Source organism: Scyliorhinus torazame, chromosome 16 (assembly GCF_047496885.1).
Source record: "Scyliorhinus torazame isolate Kashiwa2021f chromosome 16, sScyTor2.1, whole genome shotgun sequence".
Classification (NCBI taxonomy): domain Eukaryota; kingdom Metazoa; phylum Chordata; class Chondrichthyes; order Carcharhiniformes; family Scyliorhinidae; genus Scyliorhinus; species Scyliorhinus torazame.
In genome coordinates, this window is record NC_092722.1 from 121,246,663 (window position 1) to 121,273,749 (window position 27,087).

Genomic DNA, 27,087 nt, shown 5'->3' on the forward strand with positions numbered 1-27,087 from the left:
CTCGCGTCGGTAGTAGGTAAATTATTGGAGAAAATTCTCAGGGACAGGATTTATACCCATTTGGAAACAAATGGACTCATTAGCGATAGACAGCATGGGTTTGTGAAGGGGTGGTCATGCATCACTAGCTTGATCGAGGTCACAAAGAAGATTGATGAGGGGAGGGCGGTGGATGTTGTTTACATGAATTTCAGTAAAGCCTTTGACAAAGTGTCTCATGGCAGACTGGTGCAAAAGGTGAAGTCACAAGATCAGAGGTGAGGTGGTAAGCTGGATACAGAACTGGCTCGGTCACAGAGGCAAAGGGTAGCAGTAGAAGGGTGTTTTTCTGAATGGAAGGTTGTGACTAGTGGTGTACCACAGGGATCTGTGCTGGGCCTCTGTTTGTAGTATACATAAACGATTTGGAGGAAAATGTAGCTGGTCTTATTAGTAAGTTCACAGATGACACCAAGGTTGATGGAGTGGCAGATAGTGTTGAGGATTGTCAGAGAATAAGCAGGGCATAGGTAGGTTGGAGACTTGGGCCGAGAAATGGCAAATGGAGTTTAATTCGGACAAATGTGAGGAAATGCGTTTTGGTAGGTCTAATGTAGAGGGGAAATATACCATAAATGGCAAAACTCTTAGGAATAGAGAAAGTCAGAGAGATCTGGGCGTGCAGGTCCACAGATCTTTGAAGGTGGCAACACAAGTGGACAAGGTAGTCAAGAAAGCCCATGAAATGCTTGCCTTCATTGGACAGGGCACCGAGTATAAAAACTGGCAAGTCATGCTGCAGTTGTACAGAATCTTGGTAAGGCTGCACTTGGAATATTGAGCACAATTCTGGTCGTCACACTACAAGAAGGATATGGAGGCTTTGGAGAGAATGCAGAGGAGGTTTACCAGGATGTTGCCTGGTCTGGAAAATTAAGCGAGGATAGGAAATGAAAGATGACCTAGCTGCTATCGATTTTTCTCCATAACATCAATACATAGAAAAATCAGGAAATGTTCCCTCTCTGGCCAAGAGTATTGATACAAGTTGCAATGTGGGGTGGCATGGCTAAAATCTGGAAACTCAGCACAGATCTGTGATTCACCTCGGACCATGCCACTATGTATGGCACCTAATAGTTCACTTTTCCACAGGGTCATCAAGGAACTACAATTGATCTCTCTATTTCAAGGGATCATTTGTTTTTCTGGTGATATCATCTTAGATAAGCCCATTGGAGAATTGATTTGTGATTTCATTTTGATATTGTAACTGATCCAGATTCTCATGGAGAAAAATTGAGCCATTCTAGTGTATTTTGTACTTAGTCTGCCAATTCCAAGTTGATTGCGTTATTGCTGCCGTAATTTCAATCACTGCCCCATCATTTCTCGATGTTCATATCAATTTTGATTTAATTCACTTGAATGTTGTGACTGATTGAATGAGGAAGAGCTTTAATTGCCTCATTTGTGCAGTTCAGTATTTCTCTGGGAAATTCACCTTCCATACAGTTCTTTTTATGACCTAGTACCCAATTGCATTTGAGTTCATCTATTGCATTTCAACTTGGTCTCTTTCTTCGCTGGTTATGAACTGAGCTGTTGTTCAGAATTAAGCCCTTATGTAAAGAAGATATGGGAAGGCCATTTGTCTTATTTTGTTGGTACAAAGCAGTCAGTGTCCCAAGTTATTTTCTCTACTGTTCAGAATCTTCGTAGTGAAGATTTGTTGCATTCAAAGAGTGAGAAAGGTCACAGACGTTTCTTAAATTCAATACCCAAGAAATAAACAAATGACATGGGCTGGATTCTCTGATCCCCAATGCTGAAATCGCGTTTGCCGAGGGGGCTGAGAATGCCGCACGCCGTAACCACGGCCTCCCTTACATTGGCTGAGGCCGATCCTGCGATGCTCTGTCCCCGACCGGCCGAGTTCCCGACGGCGTGGGACACCTGTGTTCTCACCCATACTGAAATCAGCGTAGCGTTTGCGGACTCAGTCGGGGGAGGGCTGATCCGCGGGCAGGGGGGCTTTATTCGGGGTTGGTGGCATTGTGGGAGAGTGGGGGGCGGGGAGTGCTTCGGGGCACGCGAGAGGCCGAAGAGGGGTACTATTTTTGCAGTCTAGGTCCGCTGCAGGCCACCGCCGTGCGCATGCACGGCCATGGACCCGGCAGTACTCCGGGCCATATCGGCAGCTAGAGCTGGGTGCCCCTCCCCGGAGCAGGGAATTGTTGGCCATTTTGCACCAGTTTTCTTGGCGTAAAACACCGTTTTCACACCGGCGTGGGGTCTTCGTCTCCCAAACGGAGAATCCAGCCCCATGTTTTTCCGTTTAGTTCCATAAAGAACGAGATTTTCCCAGAAATCGGCAAAGGCTAACGGCAGGCTGGAAAAGTGGCGTTGAGCCTGCCGATAGCAGTGGTGGTTTTTCCCGCACGTGGTGCTTGCAAGATATTATCGTCCACTTCAGTATTAATGGGGTGGCCTCTGATTCACCCACCCCGCCATCATCTCAGCGCTGAAATCATCGGGGCATCACTTTTAATGGCCGCCGCAGCGTACACCAGACTTCATCCTGAAGTGATGGCAGCCAAGAAGTCCGCCCCCAAGTTCTCAGATACCTTCCTGGAGAGACTCCTGGGTGCCGTAGAAACCCGGCATGATGTGCTCTACCCACGCACAGGAAGAAAACCAGCCAGCAAGGTCACCAACTCCGCATGTGAGGTGGTGGTCAACACTAACACCCTGCAGAACAGACTGCATCCAGTGCAGGAAGAGGAAGAATTATCTCCACTGTTCTACCAGCATAAGTCACTCTTCTCATCATGCTCAACTCGCACACACCCACTACACATTCACAAAGGTCTCATTCACTGCCAGCTGAAGGGACACCACCACTCGGTCACCCACACACCTTCATCAACTTGCATGTCCTCAGCGCTTCGCTGGTTCCACTCACCATCCACAAATGCCAGGCATCTTTATCATCTACCCTGGCACACATCCTGCTTACACTCTCTCCATCTGAATTCAAGCAGGAAAGGTTGGCTCACAAAAAGAGGGAGAGATCCCAGACAGGCAGAGGGATGCCAGAACCGAAGGTCTTAATGGACATTGAGGACAGATCTGTCCAGCTGACTGTTACTGCATTGATGGCGAGGTCATTGGCTGTAAGCCAAGTGAGGGTCCAGCATTGCCATCATCCACGAGACAGCAATGCTGTGACATGTCTCCTGTTTCTGAAGGCCTCTGCATTGCTTTAATCACCTCTCCTTTCTTCGCACGCACATCAGGGAAGCAGCCTAGCCAAGTCCTCAACTCTAGCACTGAGAGCAGTGCGGAAGAGGAATTGAGAGCCCTGACATTGAAGAACCATCACCCGCACCCTCCACCAGCGCAGAGAGAGCAGCCTCGGGGTCACAATCTGGTGAGCACATCACACAGGTGAACCTGAGGAAGGAGCAGTGCTCCGAAAGCTAGTGACATCGAAACAAACCTGTTGGACTTTAACCTGGTGTTGTAAGACTTTGTTCTGTATTTTCTGCAATAGCCTGCCGTGGGGAACCTTATCAAACGCTTTACTGAAATCCATATACACCACATCAACTTCTTTACCCTCATTTGGTCACCTTCTCAAAGAACTCAATAAGGTTTGTGAGGCACGACCTACCCTTCACAAAACCGTGTTGACTATCTCTAATTAAATTATTCCTTTCCAGATGATTGTATATCCTATCTCTTATCAACCTTTCCAAGACTTTGCTCACAACAGAAGTAAGGCTCACTAGTCTATAGTTACCGGGGTTGTCTCTACTGCCCTTCTTGAACAAGGGGACAACATTTGCTATCCTCCAGTCTTCTGGCACTATTCCTGTAGACAATGACGACATAAAGATCAAAGCCAAAGGCTCAGCAATCTCCTCCCTAGCTTCCCAGAGAATCCTAGGGTAAATCCCATCAGGTCCCGGGGTCTTATCTATTTTCACACTTTCCAGAATTGCTAACACCTCCCCCTTAAGAACCTCAAGCCCTTCTAGTCGAGTAGTCTGTATCTCAGTATTCTCCTCGGCAACATTGTCTTTTTCCTGTGTGAGTACTGACGAAAAATATTCATTTAGCATCTCTTCTATCTCCTAGGACTCCACGCACAACTTCCCACTACTGTCCTTGACTGGCCCCACACTTACCCGAGTCATTCTTTATTCCTGACATATCTATAGAAAGCTTTAGGGTTATCCTTGATCCTACTTGCCAAAGACTTCTCATGTCCCCTCCTGGCTCTTCTTAGCTCTCTCTTTAGGTCCTTCCTAGCTAACTTGTAACTCTCGAGCGCCTTAACTGATACCGTCACGTCTCATCTTTACATAAGCCTCCTTCTTCCTCTTAACAAGTGATTCAACTACTTTAGTAAACCATGGTTCCCTCGCTCAACTACTTCCACCCTGCCTGACAGGGACATACTTATCAAGGACACGCAGTAGCTGTTCCTTGAACCAGCTCCACATTTCAGTTGTGCCCATACCCTGCAGTTTCCCTCCCCATCCTATGCATCCTAAGCCTTGCCTTATCGCATCATAATTGCCTTTCCCCCAGCTATAACTCTTGCCCTGCGGTATATACCTATCCTTTTCCATCACTAAAGTAAACGTAATCGAATTGTGGTCACTATCACCAAAGTGCTCACCTACCTCCTAATCTAACACCTGTCCAGGTTCATTTCCTAGTACCAAATCCAATATGGCCTCGCCTCTCATTGGCCTATCTACATACTGTGTCAGGAAACCCTCCTGCACACATTGGACAAAAACGGACCCATCTAACGTGCTCGAACTATAGCGTTTCCAGTCAATATTTGGAAAGTTAAAGTCCCTCATAACAACTACCCTGTTACTTTCGCTCCTATCCAGAATCAACTTTGCAATCCTTTCCTCCACATCTCTGGAACTTTTTGGAGGCCTATAGAAAACTCCCAGCAGGGTGACCTCTCCTTTCCTGTTTCTGACCTCAGCCCATACCACCTCTGCTCTATCCATGTCTCCGAAATGGCCACAACATCGAAGTCCCAGGTACCAACCCATGCCACAAGTTCACCCACCTTATTTCGGATGCACCTGGCATTAAAGTAGACATACTTTAAACCACTTTCCTGCCTGCCGGCACACTCCTGCAACTTTGAAACCTTATTCGTGACCTCACTACTCTCAACCTCCTGTATACTGGAGCTACAATTCAGGTTCCCAGACCCCTGCTGAACTAGATTAAACCCTCCCGAAGAGCATTAGCAAATTTCCCCCCCAGGATATTAGTACCCCTCTGGTCCAGGTGTAGACCATCCCGTTTGTAGAGGTCCCACCTACCCCAGAATGAGCCCCAATTATCCAGGTATCTGAAACCCTCCCTCCTGCACCATCCCTGTAGCCACGTGTTCAACTGCTCTCTCTCCCTATTCCTCGTCTCACTGGCACGGGTAACAACCCAGAGATAATAACTCTGTTTGTCCTAGATCTAAGTTTCCACCCTAGCTCCCTGAATTCCTGCCTTACATCCTTCTCCCTTTTCCTACCTATGCCGTTGGTGCCTATGTGGACCACGACTTGGGGCTGCTCCCCTTCCCCCTTAAGGATCCCGAAAACACGATCTGAGACATCGCGGACCCTGGCAACACACCAATCGCGGGTCTCCCCCGTTCCCACAGAATCTCCTATCTATCCCCCTAACTATAGAGTCACCAATGACTAATGCTCTACTCCTCTCCCCCCTTCCCTTCTGAGCAACAGGGACAGACTCTATGCCAGAGACCTGTACCCCATGGCTTATCCCTGATAAGTCATTCCCCCCAACAGTATCCAAAGCGGTATACTTGTTATTCAGGGGAATGACCACTGGGGATCCCTCTACTGACTGCTTCCTCCTAGCAACCACACAACCTATATAAAGAACCTACCTGATTCCCAAGCTGCGCTCAGGTTCCCTCTCTCTCTCCCGGAAATGAAGGCCGCTGGAACCTGGGGGTAAGTTTAAACACTTACCTGATTCCCAAGCTGCACACCGGCTCCCTCTCTCTCTCTCCCGGAAATGAAGGCCGCTGGTACCTGGGGGTAAGTTTAAACACTTACCTGATTCCCAAGCGGCACACCGGCTCCCTCTCTCCCGCTCCCGGAAATGAAGGCCGCTGGAACCTGCAGGTAAGTTTAAACACTTACCTGCTTCACAAACTGCACTCCGGCTCCCTCTCTAGCTCTCTCCCGCTCCCGGAAATAAAGGCCGCTGGAACCTGGGGGTAAGTTTAAACACTTACCTGATTCCCAAGCGGCACACCGGCTCCCTCTCTCCCGCTCCCGGAAATGAAGGCCGCTGGAACCTGCAGGTAAGTTTAAACACTTATCTGCTTCACAAACTGCACTCCGGCTCCCTCTCTAGCTCTCTCCCGCTCCCGGAAATGAAGGCGGCTGGTACCTGGGCGTAAGTTTAAACACTTACCTGATTCCCAAGCGGCACACCGGCTCCCTCTCCCGGAAATGAAGGCCGCTGGAACCTGCAGGTAAGTTTAAACACTTACCTGCTTCACAAGCTGCACTCCGGCTCCCTCTCTCTCTCCCGCTCCCGGAAATGAAGGCCGCCGGAACCTGGGGGTAAGTTTATACACTTAACTGCTTCACAAGCTGCACTCCGGCTCCCTCTCTCTCTCCCACTCCCGGAAATGGTTCACAGTAACTGAACACATCAATCATGCCTGTTTCTCGTAGGGAATGAGGATGTCTCCCACAATGTGAAGGGCTAACGTCACTCATTGAAGTCATTGTCAATGTGTATTCTCTACACCTTTCAGCTGCGACTGTCCCCCTTATCGCACATGCATCAGCCTCTGGTGACAACTGAAACTCGAGGGTAAAGCTCACAAAGGATGACATTAGTCCACTCCAGTTTCCTCCCACAAGTCGCAAAAGATTTGCTTGTTAGGTGAATTGGACATTCAGAATTCTCCCTCAGTGTACCAAAACAGGTGCCGTAGTGTGGTGACTAGGGGATTTTCACAGTAACTTTATTGCAGTGTTAATGTAAGCCGACTTGTGACACTAATAAAGATTAATTAGTCATTGAGAACAAACGAGCTGCCATCAGCCAGACATGAGTCAGACATTGACAGAAGCTCTATGATGATCTATACACTGTCCCACTACAAGTTGTCGCCATCCTCCTGCAATGTGTGGACTATGCGCAACTTCTGCGTCCCCATGACAATGCATATGCCCTTCCATCAGTCAGATGGAAAAGCAATGGTCAGAGAAGCCATGTGAAGATAATGGAATGTCCTCACTGGAATTCCTCATTACACTCCATGAATCTAGCAGCAATGAGCTTGTTTGCCTCACCTGGAAATCGCCATCGCTTCATTGCCGTCATCCTCTCCCTTGAGGACCTCCTCAGCCTAATCACCTTTCACATCTTCCTCAGCAGAGAAAACATGGCACTCCTCCATCTCCTCCTCAGGCAGTTCCTTCCCTCTTGTAGTGCCAGGTTCTGAAAGGCGCAGCAAGTGACCACAATGCATGACGTCCACAGTAGATTGTATTACAGGGCTCCACCAGACCTGTCCACGCACCAGAACCACCTCTTCAAGATCCCAATGGTCTGTTCCACCAAAGTGCGAGTTCAACATGAACCTCATTGTACCTTATTTCAGCTGCACTCTGTTGTCTCTGCACAGACATCATTAGCCACCTCCTCAGTATGTTGTCCTTAACCCCAAAGAACATAAGAACTAGGAGCAGGAGTAGCCCATCTGGCCCCTCGACCCTGCTCCACCATTCAATGAGATCATGGCTGATCTTTTGTGGACTCAGCTCCACTTTCCGGCCCGAACACCATAACCCTTAATCCCTTTATTCTTCAAAAAACTATCTATCTTTATCTTAAAAACATTTAATGAAGGATCCTAAACTCAGTCCTAAATCTACTTCCCCTTATTTTGAGGCTATGCCCCCTAGTTCTGCTTTCACCCGCCAGTGGAAACAACCTGCCCGCATCTATCCTATCTATTCCCTTCATAATCTTATATGTTTCTATAAGATCCCCCCTCATCCTTCTAAATTCCAACGAGTTCAGTCCCAGTCTACTCAACCTCTCCTCGTAATCCAACCCCTTCAGCTCTGGGATTAACCTAGTGAATCTCTTCTGCACACCCTCCAGTGCCAGTACGTCCTTTCTCAAGTAAGGAGACCAAAACTGAACACACTACTCCAGGTGTGCCCTCACTAACACCTTATACAATTGGAGCATAACCTCCCTAGTCTTAAACTCCATCCCTCTAGCAATGAAGGACAACATTCCATTTGCCTTCTTAATCACCTGTTGCACCTGTAAACCAACTTTTTGCGACTCATGCGCTAGCACACCAAGGTCTCTCTGCACAGCAGCATGTTTTAATATTTTATCATGAAAATAATAATCCCTTTTGCTGTTATTCCTACCAAAATGGATAATCTCACATTTGTCAACATTGTATTCCATCTGCCAGACCCTAGCCCATTCACTTAGCCTATCCAAATCCCTCTGCAGACTTCCAATATCCTCTGCACTTTTTGCTTTACCACTTATCTTCGTGTTGTCTGCAAACCTGGACACATTGCCCTTGGTCCCCAACTCCAAATCATCTATGTAAATTGTGAACAGTTGTGGGCCCAACACTGATCCCTGAGGCACACTACTAGCTACTGATTGCCAACCAGAGAAACACCCATTAATCCCCACTCTTTGCTTTCTATTAATTAACCAATCCTCTATCCATGCTACTACTTTCCCCTTAATGCCATGCATCTTTATCTTATGCAGTAACCTTTTGTGTGGCACCTTGTCAAAGGCTTTCTGGAAATCCAAATATACCACATCCATTGGCTCCCCGTTATCTACCGCACTGTTAATGTCCTCAGAAAATTCCACTAAATTAGTTAGGCACGACCTGCCCTTTATGAACCCATGCTGCGTCTGCCCAATGGGACAATTTCCATCCAGATGCCTCGCTATTTCTTCCTTGATGATAGATTCCAGCATCTTCCCTACTACTGAAGTTAAGCTCACTGGCCTATAATTACCCGCTTACTGCCTACCTCCTTTTTAAAACAGTGGTGTCATGTTTGCTAATTTCCAATCCGCCGGGACCACCCCAGAGTCTAGTGAATTTTGGTAAATTATCACTAGTGCATTTGCAATTTCCCTAGCCATCTCTTTTAGCACTCTGGGATGCATTCCATCAGGTCCAGGAGATTTGTCTACCTTTAGCCCCATTAGCTTGCCCATCACTACCTCCTTGGTGATAACAATCCTCTCCAGGTCCTCACCTGTCATAGCCTCATTTTCATCAGTCACTGGCATGTTATTTGTGTCTTCCACTGTGAAGACCGACCCAAAAAACCTGTTCAGTTCCTCAGCCATTTCCTCATCTCCCATTATTAAATCTCCCTTCTCATCCTCTAAAGGACCAATATTTACCTTAGCCACTCTTTTTTGTTTTATATATTTGTAGAAACTTTTACTATCTGTTTTTATATTCTGAGCAAGTTTACTCTCATAATCTATCTTACTCTTTATAGCTTTTTTAGTAGCTTTCTGTTGCCCCCTAAAGATTTCCCAGTCCTCTAGTCTCCCACTGATCTTTGCTACTTTGTATGTTTTTTCCTTCAATTTGATACTCTCCCTTATTTCCTTAGATATCCACGGTCGATTTTCCCTCTTTTTACCGTCCTTCCTTTTTGTTGGTATAAACCTTTGTTGAGCACTGTGAAAAATCACTTGGAAGATTCCCCACTGGTCCTCAACTGTTTCACCACAAAGTCTTTGCTCCCAGTCTACCTTAGCTAGTTCTTCTCTCATCCCATTGTAATCGCCTTTGTTTAAGCACAAAACACTAGTGCTTGATTTTACCTTCTCACCCTCCATCTGTATTTTAAATTCCACCATATTGTGATCGCTCCTTCCGAGAGGATCCCTAACTATGAGATCCTGAATCAATCCTGTCTCATTACACAGGACCAGATCCAGGACCGCTTGTTCCCTCGTAGGTTCCATTACATACTGTACTGGGAAACTATCGCGGATACATTCTATAAACTCCTCCTCAAGGCTGCCTTGACCGACCTGGTGAAACCAATCGACATGTAGATTAAAATCCCCCGTGATAACTGCTGTACCATTTCTACATGCATCAGTTATTTCTTTTTTGTTGCCTGCCCCCCCATAATGTTACTATTTGGTGGCCTATAGACTACTCCTATCAGTGACTTTTTCGCCTTACTATTCCTGATTTCCACCCAAATGGATTCAACCTTATCCTCCATAGCACCGATATCATCCCTTACTGTTGCCCGGATGTCATCCTTAAATATCAGAGCTACACCACATCCCTTACCATCCACTCTGTCCTTCCGAATAGTTTGATACCCTCGGATATTTAACTCCCAGTCGTGACCATCCTTTAACCAAGTTTCAGTAATGGCCACTAAATCATAGTCATTCACAATGATTTGCGCCATCAACTCATTTACCTTATTCAGAATACTACGAGCATTCAGGTAAAGTACACTTATGTTGGCTTTTTTTTTTACCTCTGTTCTGAATCTTAACACATCAGTAACCTCTCCTAAGTTATATTTCCTCTTAACCTTTCTCCTAATTTTCCTTGTCGTTGAACCCATATCTTCATGTAACAACCTGCCGCGCCGCTTACCATTAATGTTTTCACTTCCCGTTTTATTCCTTTTAGTATTCCTGGTCCTGTTCACTGAGCTCCCCTCAGTCACTGTACCTTGTACTGTCGCCCTTTTTGATTTTTGACTATGGCTTCTCTGCCTTACACTTTCCCCCTTACTGCCTTTTGTTTCTGTCCCTGTTTTACTACCTTCCAACTTCCTGCATTGGTTCCCATCCCCCTGCCATGTTAGTTTAAACTCTCCCCAACATCTCTAGCAAACACCCCCCCCCTAGGACATCGGTTCCAGTCCTGCCCAGGTGCAGACCGTCCGGTTTGTACTGGTCCCACCTCCCCCAGAACCGGTTCCAATGTCCCAGGAATTTGAACCCCTCCCTCTTGCACCATCTCTCGAGCCACGCATTCATCCTATCTGTCCTGACATTCCTACTCTGACTAGCTCGTGGCACTGGTAGCAATCCTGAGATTACTACCTTTGAGGTCCTACTTTTTAGTTTAACTCCTAACTCCCTAAATTCAGCTTGTCGGACCTCATCCCGTTTTATACCTATATCGTTGGTGCCTATGTGCACCACGACAGCTGGCTGTTCACCCTCTCCAGAATGTCCTGCAACCGCTCCGAGACATCCTTGACCCTTGCACCAGGGAGGCAACATACCATCCTGGAGTCTCGATTGCGTCCGCAGAACCGCGTGTCTATTCCCCTTACAATTGAGTCCCCTATCACTATAGCCCTGCCATTCTTCTTCCTGCCCAGCTACGCAGCAGAGCCAGCCATGGTGCCATGAACCTGGTGAGCCATCTCCCTCAACAGTATCCAAAGCGGTAAATCTGTTTTGCAGGGAGATGGCCGCAGAGGACACCTGCACTGCCTTCCTACTCTTGCTCTGTCTTTTGATCACCCATTTTCTATCTCCTTCAGTACCTTTCACCTGCGGTGTGACCAACTCGCTAAACGTGCTATCCACGACGTCCTCAGCATCGCGGCTGCTCCAAAGTGAATCCATCCGCAGCTCCAGAGCCGTCAAGCAGTCTAACAGGAGCTGCAACTGGACACAGGCTGGCAGTGCTAAGGTGCCAAGCTGTCTTTTTCCCCCGCATGGTCTCGGGCCCGGGGGTGCCCTGCCGGCATATGTTGGGATGCGGGGGTGGGGGAGGCTCAAGGACCCCATTATAGGTGAGTTGGGGTGGCAGGGAACTCCAGAGATTGCATCGGGAGGTCAACAGATTGGGGTGAATTTAATAATGGTGTCCTGATCTCTTCCTGCACTGAGGATCTCCGCTCCTCAGTGCTGGAATTGATGCTAAGTTCGGCCTCGCGGGCAGTTCCCGCCAGGACGCGAAAACAAGACCGAGTGCCGTTAGATAGCGGGGTCTTTCCTGCCACTACAAGCGCTGGGAACGATCCTACCCAGAACATACTCTGTTTTATTTTGGTTAGGTCGCTCCTGTTAACTCCGTTCTCTCTCCACAGATGCTGTCAGACTTGCTGAGGATTGTCCAGCGTTTCGGTTTTTCTTTCCGATTCCAACATCTGCAGTAATTTGCTTTTATCTGGGCTGTAAATATGTTGGCCACAATCAGGTTAACTGAGGAATTTCATTTCAGAGAATGGTCAGAATGTGCAACATGCTGCCAGATGGAGCTGCTGAAATAAGTAGCATTGGTCCATTTAAGGGGAGGCTTAATTCAGACAGTGGCAGAAAGCAATGCCGCTGTATCCAGGCAAGGTGGAAAACATAATTTCACTGGAGGACACAAAACATTGATATTGGACAAATGGAATGTTTCTGTGGATTAACTAGGCAGTAATTCTATGTATGAAATTGACAGCACAATCATTTTTTTTTCATTTCTTGTTTGGAGTGTATTTATTGCCCGTCCCTGTGTGCTCTAATACCTTGAGTCAACCACATGGTGTGCAACTGAAACCACATACAGGCCAGACCAAGTGAGGATGGCAATTGCGTTTCTGTGATATAAAATCAATTCTCATGGTCATTTCCCGGTGATAGCATGTAAATCACCAGATTTTCTTTACAGCAGGGAGGGATTTTCAACCTCTGGATTGTTAGTCCAGTACCACCCACTGGGCTACTCATTTACAAATATGTTCCACCGCACTGTTCTGCTTAAACACTGTCACAATAATATAAGCCATGTCTGATAGAACTGTATGTGCATTTACTACTGTACCCAGTTGACATTTAGTTGTTATCAGTTTTCTGTGGTTAATTCAGATAATAATTGTTTCTTATCCTTACCTGACCTAACAACTAGGACAAAACAGCTTACACCAGGGTTCCTGGATTTGTACAGATTGTGTACCCCTGTGATTTAATTTCAATGTGTGGAGTGTACAATTATGAAGTCTCAGTATCATAGTTTTACAGTTGTGATACCAGATTGAAAATTTATTCAAGTTCAAGCTTCAAGGGTACATTCTGTCACTCAAACATCACTTTTGATCTTCCTGTCTAAAATAGAGGATTACAGTAGCACAAGTTTATTATAGATTTGTAGGAAGACTCATTATACCAAAGAGGACAGTGTCTTTGTTAGAAGTAGCTTCTGAAATTCACGAAAATGCTGAACATTGATGTGATATACCTGAAATGTAATTATTTTGTACCTTTTACTGTACAGGTGAAGCTGTTATTCACAAAAACGGTAGAGGAACGACAACAACATCCCATGGGCAATAGTTCAACCACAGTAACGCCAGATGTTAGTGATAATGAACCAGAGGACTATAGATACTCAGACACCACTGACTCTGACCCAGAGAATGAACCTTTTGATGAAGATCAGCATACGCAGATAACGAAAGTCTGAAATATTTTTATGGGAAAATTAAAACTGCGAGAAAAAGGAAACGACTTGAATAAACTGAAAGCAAGTACCTTTTTTAATGGCAATAGGACAATGTGTCAAGTAAAATGCTACACCAATTATAGGAACAATGATCTTTTCCTGACCAATGTTGTTTAGCCCCATACATACATCCGCAAGGTTTTGACACTGTTGTCCAATGAAAAGAGATTGCGTAGATATGTTATATGTATACATTTTTGTGTGTCAAAAGGCACATACAATCGCAATCAGGAAAAAGAGGCACTTTCCCATTTAATTCCAGTTTTATAAAGAGTGGAGACAGGTCTGGTGTGTACGTAGGAAATTTTTTCCTTTTGTGTTATGTTGCCAACAGTAGGTGCTAACTTACCTATACAAAGGGTTTGTGCCCTGCCCCTTTAAATCCATCTAACAACAGACCAGTCTGTTATCAGCTCTGAGGATTTGTGAAAAGGTTTGCATAAAATGCATGTTTCGGGAAAAGGGATTAGAGAGGATGCACAGAAAGGAAAAAAAAATCCATACTCTGGTTCCAGTACCACCAACAGCTCATTGCACCTTTCTGTTAGGCATTAAAACCTTGGAGATTGTGCAATCTGCTGCTACTGCTGCTTGCTTTTTGTGCTTTCAAAGCACACTGGTGCTAGAAAAGGCAGCTGGATTGAGGAATTCTTTCTGGGAGGAGGCTTGAACCTCAGATAAAATAAAAACAACTTACTGGTCCACAGATGTTCCGAATGTGGAGTCCACGTCGGGAAGATTTTCAAGTTTTTTCCTTCCTTTTCTTAGGGGATGTTACAAGCTGGAGTCCCTTGGTAATAATGGCTTAATCTTATAAATGTGGCAGCATGCCCGCTCAAAGTTATGACAGTTAATGTAAAAAGGAGAATTTTACAATGATTTAATAAGTTAGCTAGAATTATTTTAATTGGTGCTGCTCCACTATGTCCTGTGTAACCAAGGCCAGTGCTTGAAGTTGATCACTCTTTTGTTAGTACTGTTTTGGACTTTAAGTCAGTATCTATATAAATTACCCTCATTACGTTTATGTAGTACTAGCTGTTTTATTTCTGTTGGCAAGATGCACATGATACCTAGAAGGGAAAATTTGGATTGGGAGTATGCAGCATGTTTAGGTGACGTGTGTTACATGCATAATCTGTGTTATGTGCAAGTAAACAGGGAAAACTGTTGCAACTGATGTTTCAACAGCATAAACAGGTTTTGACAAAAGGTCGCAGTATGCACAAGATTTTACATGAAAAATAAGAGGTTTTGTATTCATATCTAGGAAGCTGTGTATACGTTACTCATCTGTAACAGCATGAAATGAAGTCTGTTGTGCTCTGTTGGTTAATGTGTTAAACCTGTAGTCGTCGTCATTTCCTGTAATTGTAAAAAAAATAGAACTGCATACTCCCATGGGGCCCAGCCAAATGGAGTTACACAGACATGGTAAAAGTATGTTGTGAGAGTCCCTTTGTGTCCTCATTCAAGAGGGAAAAGTAGACTGTTATAGATGGGGAAACTGTATTTTGTTGGAGGGTTATTGCATTAAATTGTATCTATTATTTTCTTTACTTCAGCACTAAATTTAATATGCTTGGCCATTTGGTGATGGACAACTACAATTACAAACATTACATCCAACTTAGGCTGGATGTAACTTCCCAAAACATTTAGTGTTGGTTAGTGTCTAGATGTTTCAGTTCTGGTGTCTGTTCTTGCTATAAACCATGAATCTTTTAAATCTTTCTTTGTAGTGGCGCTTTAAAACTGTCCAAAAGCTAATGTGAAGAGCATGAGTTGTGCAGTGAAAGAAAAATGGACAAATGTAGCTCAAGAGGGAAGGAATATAGGTTTATCGATCAAATTACAAACTTCTGTTGACAGTTTTCTTTTATTGATGGAACGTTCCTTTTACTTTTTTATTGATTTTCTTCCCCCCCCCCTTTCAAAATCCCTTCACTTCTGTTGATCACAACTGAACATTTGAGACATGCCACTTTGAAGAGTTTCCTTATGTATATCATCTTTCATAAAGACGTTTACCACTATATCTTTTTATATTGCTAATAAAAGGAAATTTTGACAACCAGGAACAGGCAATAAAAGCCAGTTTGTAAAAGGTGCACAAAAACAAGTGAAGGAAATTTTTCCTGCCTTACATGCCTTGGAAATACTTAGCCTGGTTTCAGGCAAAGTATTTATACAGCTTTATTTTCCCTTTAACATTAGGGGGCAAAGAGACGGCCCTTTCATCTTCAGAACACTGAAAATAAAATTTTCTGTGTTACTTGGAACGTTAAGGAGCCGGAGTAAGAGCAGCTGCATATTGTACCGGGCTTTTGCACTGTAAGAGTTTTTTTCATTTTCTGTTGAAAATTGAGGGTGTATTGGGGTCCATAAACAACTTTTCCAAACCTTCTAAAGGCCTTGCATGCTGAAGGTGGGAAAGATGGTAATACTATGTTTTCATATTCTTGTATTGATACCATCCCTGTAGAGCCAAACATGCGTTACTTTGACTGAAAAAGTTGTCCAGTCTCTTTTTTTTTATTTATGACAGTATTCATAATTAGTCTGGTAAATACATTCTGTAGGTTATCTCTCTTGAGTTTCCAGACTATACGCTTAATAAAAAATTCTTTGGATGTGCAGCAGCTTAATGTCCGAAATTGTTTGTTGACAGCATCACTGTAAAGGAAATTACTTGGCCATCCTTAGTCATCTGTAGCCCCACCGAATTATATTTGCCACAGTAAATCACAAAGGGCAGTTGCATGGGTGGCCTCAGGGGTCCTGCACTGTGGCACAAGATATGGGCTGAATGGATTTCACAGGCAGCATCAAATATCCAAGTTTCAGCTTTAAAATATTCATGAGGTGCCAGTGTGAGAGTCCATGTCATTAGTAATACCAGATTTGTGCAATATGTTTAACAAAGCCTGTGGTTGCCACAAAGTGCCTCTTGTTTACTTAAAATACTGTTCAAAATTCTGTCATCATGCATGCAGATGGAAAAGGTGGAACTGTGCACTATAAAGGGGCTTCACTGCAGTGTAGGACAAAGCTGCCTGCTGCTCTGCCTGTTCAAATTTGGATTTTGTTTCATATAGAATATGTATACAAAAATATATTTTCAGCCTGTAAAACAGCCTTTTCCATTTCAGCCTGTTAAAAATACTATTGTGCTGTGCAGCTATTTGCTCTGTGTGTAATGCTATGCACTGAGAATACACAAAAAGTAAACCAACAAATGTAAATTGTACAGATTATTGATGCTGATAAAATCCAATGTCCATTTGTTATTGTATGTGTTGTTTGTTAACTACCCTTTATCTTACTGTTATAAACTCCACTTTAAACTGATTAAAGATTAAAGTCTCATTCTTGTCATTGTGCAGTGGTCATAGTATTTAACCTCAAGTTTTCCATCTTGAATGGTTATATTTGCCTTCATAATCCGGTCTTTTGGCTAAAACAATGTAATTTTTTGTGGAGAAAAAAAAGTATAATATGTCTTATGTACTGTATCTTAAGACTTTTTTATATCTTTTATGTACAAGGAATCTAAGTATCCACTGTTTTGATTGAGACGATCTGATGGTCATAATATGATACAACAATTATTTATTCGGTAATATGGCAGTTGTAAGTAAAAAGACCCGTGAGTGGTGCAACTGGCATAACTACCTTAAAAGGATCAGTATTTTCACCTTTACATCCACTCCAGTGGCCCCTCCCCCATTAATTTTACCACAGAAAATAAATATTGTAATGTTCTTTTGGTTCTTGATAGTTTACCCATCCAGGAAAATGTATTTTCTTACATCCAACCGCCATTGACCATCTCCAAGGTTTTACATTCTTTTTCTAATGTGGATGACTATTCAATGTACCAGTTGTTCTTTGTGTGAAGCGTTCTGACATTCCTCAATCCTTCCTCTTGTCTACAAAAACAAAGTGTGATTATATAGTGCCTTTACTAGAAATAGTAGATCAGAATTAACTCCACTGTATAATATCTGATATTTCATAGAATGTTTTTCATAGAATTTACAGTGCAGAAGGAGGCCATTCGGCCCATCGAATCTGCACCAGCTCTTGGAAAGGGAAAGAGCACCCTACCCAAGGTCAACACCTCCACCCTATCCCCATAACCCAGTAACCCCACCCAACACTAAGGGCAATTTTGGACACTAAGGGCAATTTATCATGGCCAATCCACCTAACCTGCACATCTATTGTTTTCTGTTTCCCTGTAATGCCTTCTTTCAAAGTTGAAACAAATCCAGGGGCAGGATTTTCTGACTGTTCGTGCCGGTGGGACCTTATGGTCCTGCCAACAACGTACCCCCACCCATGGGTTTCGTAATGGCGAGGGGTGTGTTCAACAGGAAACCCTGTTGACAATGGCGAGACCAGAAGATCCCGCTGCTGGTCACTGGCGAGCTTCCCTCCACCACTTCAGAACATGCCATGGAGGGGAGGGAAACCTGCTCCCAGGTTTCTCTGGTCTTTCCTTATTGGTGTCTCATTCTCTGCTACTAGGGTCAGCCTCATTTTGCACCAATTCCCAGGCTTGACTGTTTTTCTGGTGGTAATGAAAGTGGGCTTTGACGACACAGCACTTTTCAGCCTACCGTCCTCTGACTTGTAGTAGCTCAGCCGCATAGTTCAGCTTTCCAGTTGCTACGTTTACTGACTAGTATGAAGTCCGCTAACATCCCTTGTTCTCTTTCAGCTTCCTCGTTCAGTGTCATCCAGGGTGTACACATGTTCAGTTATTTTTCTTCTAATGTACAGTATTTCAAATTGAATTTCATCTGCTACTATTTCACTAAGAACATAAGAAATAGAAATATAGGCCCCTCAAACTTGATCTGCCACTCAATACGATCATTTGATGAACATCCACTTCAACTCCACTTTGCTGCCCAATCTCCATATCCCTCAATTTCTTCAGATTCCAACAATCTATTCAGCCCAATTTTTAGTATTTTAAATACCATTTGGGAGTTTGTTTTATACATATCTGGAATTTCCAACTTATTCATGTCAAAGTCATTAAGTAATGTAGATTATATCTGCTAATGTATTGCATGCTACTTTGGATGGGATACTGAAGAGTGTAAAATCCAAAGTGAGAATTTTTTTAATACTCCATCCAGAGTACATAATATGATTACTTTGTGTATTTCCTTCCTCCACCACCCTTCCTCCACTTCAGCCACCATCCTATAAATTCTCTGTTTAATTATATAGGTTGTTCCTTCTTTGGCGAGGCAATTGAGCAGTATGATCAATGCAGTACAGCCCTCGAACTTCAGTTATCAATCAGCTCATTGTTTTAAAGGTATGAATTAACCCCCTCCCCTCATCAGTTACATTTCTTGAAAGATGTCATTGAGTATATTTACCTATTATATTAATTTTTTATTTTTGTCCTGTTAAAATCTCGTGTATATTAATTATACTGAAGCAATTTCTTGTTGCATTTAGTATCTGCTATTTTATTTTCTGATTCCACTTTGCCCCTTTGATCACCGATATAACCTATTTCTGACAGTTCATATTTATATAGATAAAAGCAAATTACTGCGATTGCTGGAATCTGAAACAGAAAAAGAAAATGCTGGGCGATCTCAGCAGGTGTGACAGCATCTGTGGAGAGAGAAGGGAGCTTTGACAAAGAGTCATCCAGACTTGAAACATTGACAAAGAACCATCCAGACTCATTGTTAGCTCCCACCTCTCTCCGCAGATGCTGTCAGATCTGCTGAGATTGCCCAGTATTTTCTGTTTGCACATATTCATCTCCGTGTCTTCTCTTTCTCTCTGAAAACTCTTTCAGGATATTTTTACTTCAGATTCTCATGTAATCTATTCAGGGTCACGCCTGTTTAGTCTCTGTTTTCTGATTAGAAGTATACTTGATAGTCCATTATGTTACAATATTTTTTTTCCACTTCTCCCACCCAATTCAAATTGTTGTTTCTTCCATCCTTCCATCTTTCACTTGTTTGTAGCCTTTTTGTCAAATTGTGTAGTGGCTTCTGGACCTCAGCCTTGTTAAATAACAGATAATCGAACATAGAAAAATACAGCACTGAACAGGCCCTTCGGCCCACGATGTTGTGCCGAACCTTTGTCCTAGATTAATCATAGATTATCATAGAATTTACAGTGCAGAAGGAGGCCATTTGGCCCATCGAGTCTGCACCGGCTCTTGGCAAGAGCACCCGACCCAAGGTCAACACCTCCACCCTATCCCAGTAACCCCACCCAACACGAAGGGCAATTTTGGACACTAAGGGCAATTTATCATGGCCAAGCCACCTAACCTGCACATCTTTGGACTGTGGGAGGAAACCGGAGCACCCGGAGGAAACCCACGCACACACGGGGAGGATGTGCAGACTCCGCACAGACAGTGACCCAAGCCGGAATTGAACCTGGGACCCTGGACGGTGCTGCCCTTAAGATCTACACTTTTTAATTCTACCGTAATCCATGTACCTATCCAATAGCCGCTTGAAGGTCCCTAATGTTTCCGACTCAACTACTTCCACAGGCAATGCATTCCATGCCCCCACTACTCTCTGGGTAAAGAACCTACCTCTGACATCCCCCCCTATATCTTCCACCATTCACCTTAAATTTATGTCCCATTGTAATGGTTTGTTCCACCCAGCGAAAAAGTCTCTGACTGTCTATCTATTCCCCTGATCATCTTATAAACCTCTATCAAGTCGCCCCTCGTCCTTCTCCGTTCTAATGAGAAAAGGCCTAGCACCCTCAACCTTGCCTCGTAAGCCTTATTCCACATTCCAGGCAACATCCTGTAAATCTCCTTTGCACCTTTTCCAAAGCTTCCACATCCTTCCTAAAATGAGGCGACCAGAACTGCACACAGTACTCCAAATGTGGCCGTACCAAGGTTTTGTACAGCTGCATCATCACCTCACGGCTCTTAAATTCAATCCCTCTGTTCATTAACGCTAGCACATCATCGGCCTTCTTCACAGCTCTATCCACTTGAGTGGCAACTTTCAAAGATCTATGAACATAGACCCCAAGATCTCTCTACTCCTCCACATTGCGAAGAACCCTTAACCCTGTACTCCGCATTCATATTTGTCCTTCCAAATGGACAACCTCACACTTTTCAGGGTTAAACTCCATCTGCCACTTCTCAGCCCAGCTCTGCATCCTATCTATGTCTCTTTGCAGCCGACAACGGCCCTCCTCACTATCCACAACTCCACCAATCTTCGTATCGTCTGCAAATTTACTGACCCACCCTTCAATTCCCTCATCCAAGTCATTCATGAAAATCACAAACAGCAGAGGACCCAGAACTGATTCCTGCGGTACGCCACTGGTAACTGGGATCCAGGCTGAATATTTACCATCCGCCACCACTCTCTGACTTCTATCGGTTAGCCAGTTTGTTATCCAACTGGCCAAATTTCCCACTATCCCATGCCTCCTTACTTTCTTCAGAAGCCTACCATGGGGAACCTTATAAAATGCATTACTAAAATCCATGTACACTATATCCACTGCTTTACCTTCATCCACATGCTTGGTCACCTCCTCAAAGAATTCAGTAAGACTTGTAAGGCAAGACCTACCCCTCACAAATCCGTGCTGACTATCCCTCATCAAGCAGTGTCTTTCCAGATGCTCAGAAATCCTATCCCTCAGTACCCTTTTCATTGCTTTGCCTACCACCGAAGTAAGACTAACTGGCCTGTCATTCCCAGGATTATCCCTATTCCCTTTTTTGAATAGGGGCACGACATTCGCTACTCTCCAATCCCCTGGTACCACCCCTGTTGGCAGTGAGGCCAAAAAGATCATTGCCAATGGCTTTGCAATTTCATCTCTTGCTTCCCATAGAATTCTTGGATATATCCCGTCAGGCCTGGGGGACTTGTCTATCCTCAAGCTTTTCTAAATGCCCAACACATCTTCCTTCCTAACAAGTATTTCCTCGAGCTTTCCAGTCTGTTTTACACTGTCCTCTCCAACAATATGGCCCCTCTCATTTGTAAATACAGAAGAAAAGTACTCGTTCAAGACCTCTCCTATCTTTTCAGACTCAATACACAATCTGCTGCTACTGTCCTTGATCGGACCTACCCTCGCTCTAGTCATTCTCATATTTCTCACATATATGTAAAAGGCCTTGGGGTTTTCCTTGATCCTACCCGCCAAAGATTGTTAATGCCCTCTCTTAGCTCTCCTAATCCCTTTCTTCAGTTCCCTCCTGGCTATCTTGTATCCCTCCAGCGCCCTGTCTGAACCTTGTTTCCTCAGCCTTACATAAGTTGTCTCCTTCCTCTTAACAAGACATTCAACCTCTCTTGTCAACCATGGTTCCCTCACTCGACCATCTCTTCCCTGCCTGACAGGGACATACATATCAAGGACACGTAGTATCTGTTCCTTGAACAAGTTCCACATTCCACATTGTGTCCTTCCCTGACAGCCTGTGTTCCCAACTTATGCACTTCAGTTCTTGCCTGACAGCATTGTATTTACCCTTCCCCCAATTGTAAACCTTGTCCTGTTGCACGCACCTATCCTCCTCCATTACTAAAGTGAAAGTCACAGAATTGTGGTCACTATCTCCAAAATACTCCCCCACTAACAAATCTATCACTTGCCCTGGTTCATTACCAAGTACCAAATCCAATATGGCCTCCCCTCTGGTCGGACAATCTACATACTGTGTTAGAAAACCTTCTGGACACACTGCACAAGCACCATCCCATCCAAACTATTTGATCTAAAGAGTTTCCACTCAATGTTTGGGAAGTTAAAGTCACCCATGACTACTACCCTGTGACTTCTGCACCTTTACAAAATCTGTTTCCCAATCTGTTCCTCCACATCTCTGCTGCTATTGGGGGGCCTACAGATAACTCCCAACAATGTGACTGCTCCTTTCCTATTTCTGACTTCAACCCATAGTACCACTATGCCTACCCATAGTACCACTATGCCTACCCATAGTAGGCAGATCCTCTTCAAACTGCCTTTCTCCAGCTGTTATACTATCTCTAATTAACAATGTCACTCCCCCACCTCTTTTACCATCCTCCCTAATCTTATTGAAACATCTATAACCAGGAACCTCCAACAACTATTTCTGCCCCTCTTCGATCCAAGTTTCCGTGATGGCCACCACATCGTAGTCCCAAGTACCGATCCATGCCTTAAGTTCACCCACCTTATTCCTGATACTTCTTGCGTTGAAGTATACACACTTCAACCCAATTCCGTGCCTGCAAGTACTCTCCTTTGTCAGGGTTACCTTCCCCACTGCCTCACTACACGCTTTGGCGTCCTGAATATCGGCTACCTTAGTTACTGGACTACAAATCCAGTTCCCATTCCCCTGTCAAATTAGTTTAAACCCTCCCGAAGAGTACTAGAAAACCTCCCTCCCAGGATATTGGTGCCCCTCTGGTTCAGATGCAACCCGTCCTGCTTGTACATGTCCCACCTTCCCCAGAATGCGCTCCAATTATCCAAATACCTGAAGCCCTCCCTCCTACACCATTCCTGCAGCCACGTGTTCAACTGCACTCCCTATTCCTAGCCCCGCTATCACGTGGCACCGGCAACAAACCAGAAATGACAACTCTGTCTGTCCTGGCTTTTAACTTCCAGCCTAACTCCCTAAACTCGTTTATTACCTCCACACCTTTTTCTTACCTACGTCGTTGGTACCAATGTGCACCTTGACTTCTGGCTTCTCCCCCTCCCCCTTAAGGATCCTGAAGACAATGATGCGAGACATCCCTGGCACCTGGAAGGCAACATACCTTCCGGGAGTCTCGCTCGCGCCCACAGAATCTCCTATCTATTCCCCTAACCATTGAATCTCCTATTACTATTGCTTTTCTATTCTCCCCCTTCCCTTCTGAGCCCCAGAACCAGACTCCGTGCCAGAGACCTGGACACTTGGCCTTCCCACGGCAGGTCATCTCCCCCCCAACAGCATCCAAAACTGTTTACTTGTTTTGATGGGGAACGGCCACGAGGGATCACTGCACTGTTTGCCTGTTCGTTTTCTTTCCCCTGACTGTAACCCAGCTACTCTCGTCCTGTACCTTGGGTGTGGTTACCTCCCTTTAACTCTTCTCTATAACCCCCTCTGCCTCCCGGATGATCCGAAGTTCATCCAGCTCCAGTTCCCTAACACGGTCTCTGAGGAGCTGGAGTTGGGTGCACTTCCTGCAGGTATAGTCAGCGGGGACACCGGTGGTATCCCTCACCACCCACATCCTACAGGAGGAGCATGCAACTGCCCTAGCCTCCAATCCCCTCTTACCTTACAGAATATAGCTGCCCTGTGGACCAACTGGAACTCCGCCCTCTGACTCTGCTCCCAGTCAGCTGCACTCTGTAAACACCTGGCTCCCTTCTCGCTCTTTGTGGAAATGAAATGAAAGGAGCACCTTGCTCCCTCGTCACCTAACTCGCTCAGTAACTAAACTCTCACTATAGCACTCAAATGCACCAAATTCAGTACTCCCTCAGTCACCAAATTCTCACTATAGCACTCAAATGCACCAAATTCAGCACTCCCTCAGTCACCAAACTCTCACTATAGCACTCAAATGCACCAAATTCAGCACTCCCTCAGTCACCAAACTCTCACTATAGCACTCAAATGCACCAAATTCAGCACTCAGTGCAAACAAATTCTGCACTGTAGCTGGATCACTTTTATACTGTGAATCGAGCCTCTGAAAACTGGCCTAATCCAATTAACTAATTAACAAGCTCCAGCTGCAAGCACCTACAAGTAGAACCTTTGTTTAAAGCTGATTGAAAATTCACCTTCTTCTAAACCAAAAAGCAACTTTTAAGTTAATTAACTAAATAAAAGAAAAACTAGACTTTTGATAAAAATGAACCCTTATACTCCCTCAGTCACCAAACTCTCACTATATACTGCAGAAAATACGGAGGCATGGGATTCAGGGTGATTTAGCAGTTTGGATCAGAAATTGGCTAGCTGGAAGAAGGCAAAGGGTGGTGGTTGATAGGAAATGTTCAGACTGGAGTCCAGTTACTAGTGGTGAACCACAAGGATCTGTTTTGGGGCCACTGCTGTTTGTCATTTTTATAAATGACCTGGAGGAGGACGTAGAAGGATGGGTGAGTAAATTTGCAGATGACACTAAAGTCGGTGGAGTTGTGGACAGTGCGGACGGATGTTACAAGTTACAGAGGGACATAGATAAGCTGCAGCGCTGGGCTGAGAGGTGGCAAATGGAGTTTAATGCAGAAAAGTGTGAGGTGATTCATTTTGGAAGGAATAACAGGAGGACGAGTACTGGGCTAATGGTAAGATTCTTGGCAGTGTGGATGAGCAGAGAGATCTCAGTGTCCATGTACATAGATCCCTGAAAGTTGCCACCCAGGTTGAGAGGGTTGTTAAGAAGACGTATGGTGTGTTTGCTTTTATTGGTAGAGGGATTGAGTTTCGGAGCCATGAGGTCATGTTGCAGCTGCACAAAACTCTGGTGCGGCCGCATTTGGAGTATTGCTTGCAATTCTGGTCGCCGCATTATAGGAATGATGTGGAAGCATTGGAAAGGGTGCAGAGGAGATTTACCAGAATGTTGCCTGGTATGGAGGGAAGATCTTATGAGGAAAGGCTGAGGGATCTGAGGCTGTTTTCATTAGAGAGAAGAAGGTTAAGAGGTGACTTAATTGAGGCATACAAGATGATCAGAGGATTGGATAGGGTGGACAGTGAGAGCCTTTTTCCTCGGCTGGTGATGTCTAGCACGAGGGGACATAGCTTTAAATTGAGGGGAGATAGATATAAGACAGGTGTCAGAGGTATGTTCTTTACTCAGAGAGTAGTAAGGGCGTGGAATGCCCTGCCTGCAACAGTAGTGGACTCGCCAACACTAAGGGCATTCAAATGGTCATTGGGTAGACATATGGACGATAAGGGAATAGTGTAGATGGGCTTTAGAGTGGTTTCACAGGTCGGCGCAACATCGAGGGCCGAAGGGCCTGTACTGCGCTGTAATGTTCTATAGCACTCAAATGCACCAAATTCAGCACTCGGCAAAAATGCTTGTTTTGATCACTCAACCAGGAGTGCCAGTACTTCCTTTCCTTGTTTACTATCAGAATCCCTTTCCATTGACAAATTAAGATGTAAACTGCTTCTGTTGATTTCCAGATGTGCTGGGCCATAACTTTGCGCATTACATTCACCAACCTTGACTCTAAACCATCCAGCAATCCCAGTTTATATTGGTTGGTTGAAAACCTAGTTATTGTAAATCTGAAATATTATTTGAAAACCAAATTAGAATGTTGGGATTGATCCAGCCACCAGGCATTTGCCATTTATTGAAATATTTGATGCTTCATTTGATAATGTTTGTCCTCGTCTAATTTGATGGTCGTTGAATTTCCTATCAAGCCGATATAATTTCTGATCCGGTAATAGACCAGTCCTGACAAATATTTTCATTACTAGGATTGTGAAGGCAAAAGGTTAAGAGCTATTTTTTTCATTTTGTTATTTTCCGCTAATATGTTCTTGTTTGAGGGGGGAGGAGGTGCAAGTGGTTGGGGGGCGGGGGGGGGGGGGGGGGGTGGGGGGGGGAAGAGATCAGTACTGCTGCACAATTGTATCAGTTATAAAATCTGAAACCATTTTAACATACAATAGAATTAGGCTACCATCCAAAACCTGGGTTGGGAACATAAGCATAAAAATTTATTTCTATGAGTTTCTTTAGTTCCGGCAACTACATGATCTCTATACATTCGGGTTTTTTTATCATAGAATTTACAGTGCAGAAGGAGGCCATTCGGCCCATCGGGTCTGCACCGGCTCTTGGAAAGAGCACCCTACCCAAGGTCAACACTTCCACCCTATCCCCATAACCCAGTAACCCCACCCAACACGAAGGGCAATTTTGGACACTAAGGGCAATTTATCACGGCCAATCCACCTAACGTGCACATCTTTGGACTGTGGGAGGAAACCAGAGCACCCGGAGGAAACCCACGCAGATACTGGGAGGATGTGCAGACTCCGCACAGACAGTGACAGGGTTTGTGGATTCCCTCTTCAGATTTTTTTTTTCTGTCAGCTCCAGACTCTGGCTGTTGTAGAAAATTCTTCGAAGAAATTTTCAAATGCTATTTTCCTCATTTCCAAAATCATTGTGATTTTATTTTAAGCTGTTTTTCTATTTTGTGCAGATTTTGCTTTACACCAAAATATAAGATTCTCCCAGTGAGAGCAAATGTTAATCAGCATGTTATACTTTTATCATACATTGATTGAAGCTTCCTTCCTACAGTGATCTGCATCTCTTTCTTAAATGCTTGCACCAATAGCAACGTAAATGCTTGTGTTGCACAAATTTGAAGAGTCTTGACACATGTTCACAACTTTTATAAAGAGCTTGTTGAACTCCCACAAAAGATCAGTGTTGGTTGAATAAGTGAACATTGCAAGATTGAGATTGAAGATCCTCTTA

The 27,087-nt window shown here is 44.4% G+C and overlaps 1 protein-coding gene across 2 annotated transcripts in view; it reads left to right on the forward strand.

Moving 5' to 3' along the window:
* The window catches only part of ptenb (phosphatase and tensin homolog B), a 246,300-nt gene extending 229,367 nt beyond the window's left edge, over positions 1–16,933 (forward strand). For both annotated transcript variants that reach the window (XM_072478959.1, XM_072478961.1), the window contains one exon: positions 13,337–16,933. In XM_072478959.1, the coding sequence (XP_072335060.1) occupies positions 13,337–13,525 (189 nt within the window). In that variant the 3' untranslated portion in view covers positions 13,526–16,933. The remainder of the gene's footprint in view (positions 1–13,336) is intronic.
* Positions 16,934–27,087: the final 10,154 nt, after the last annotated feature.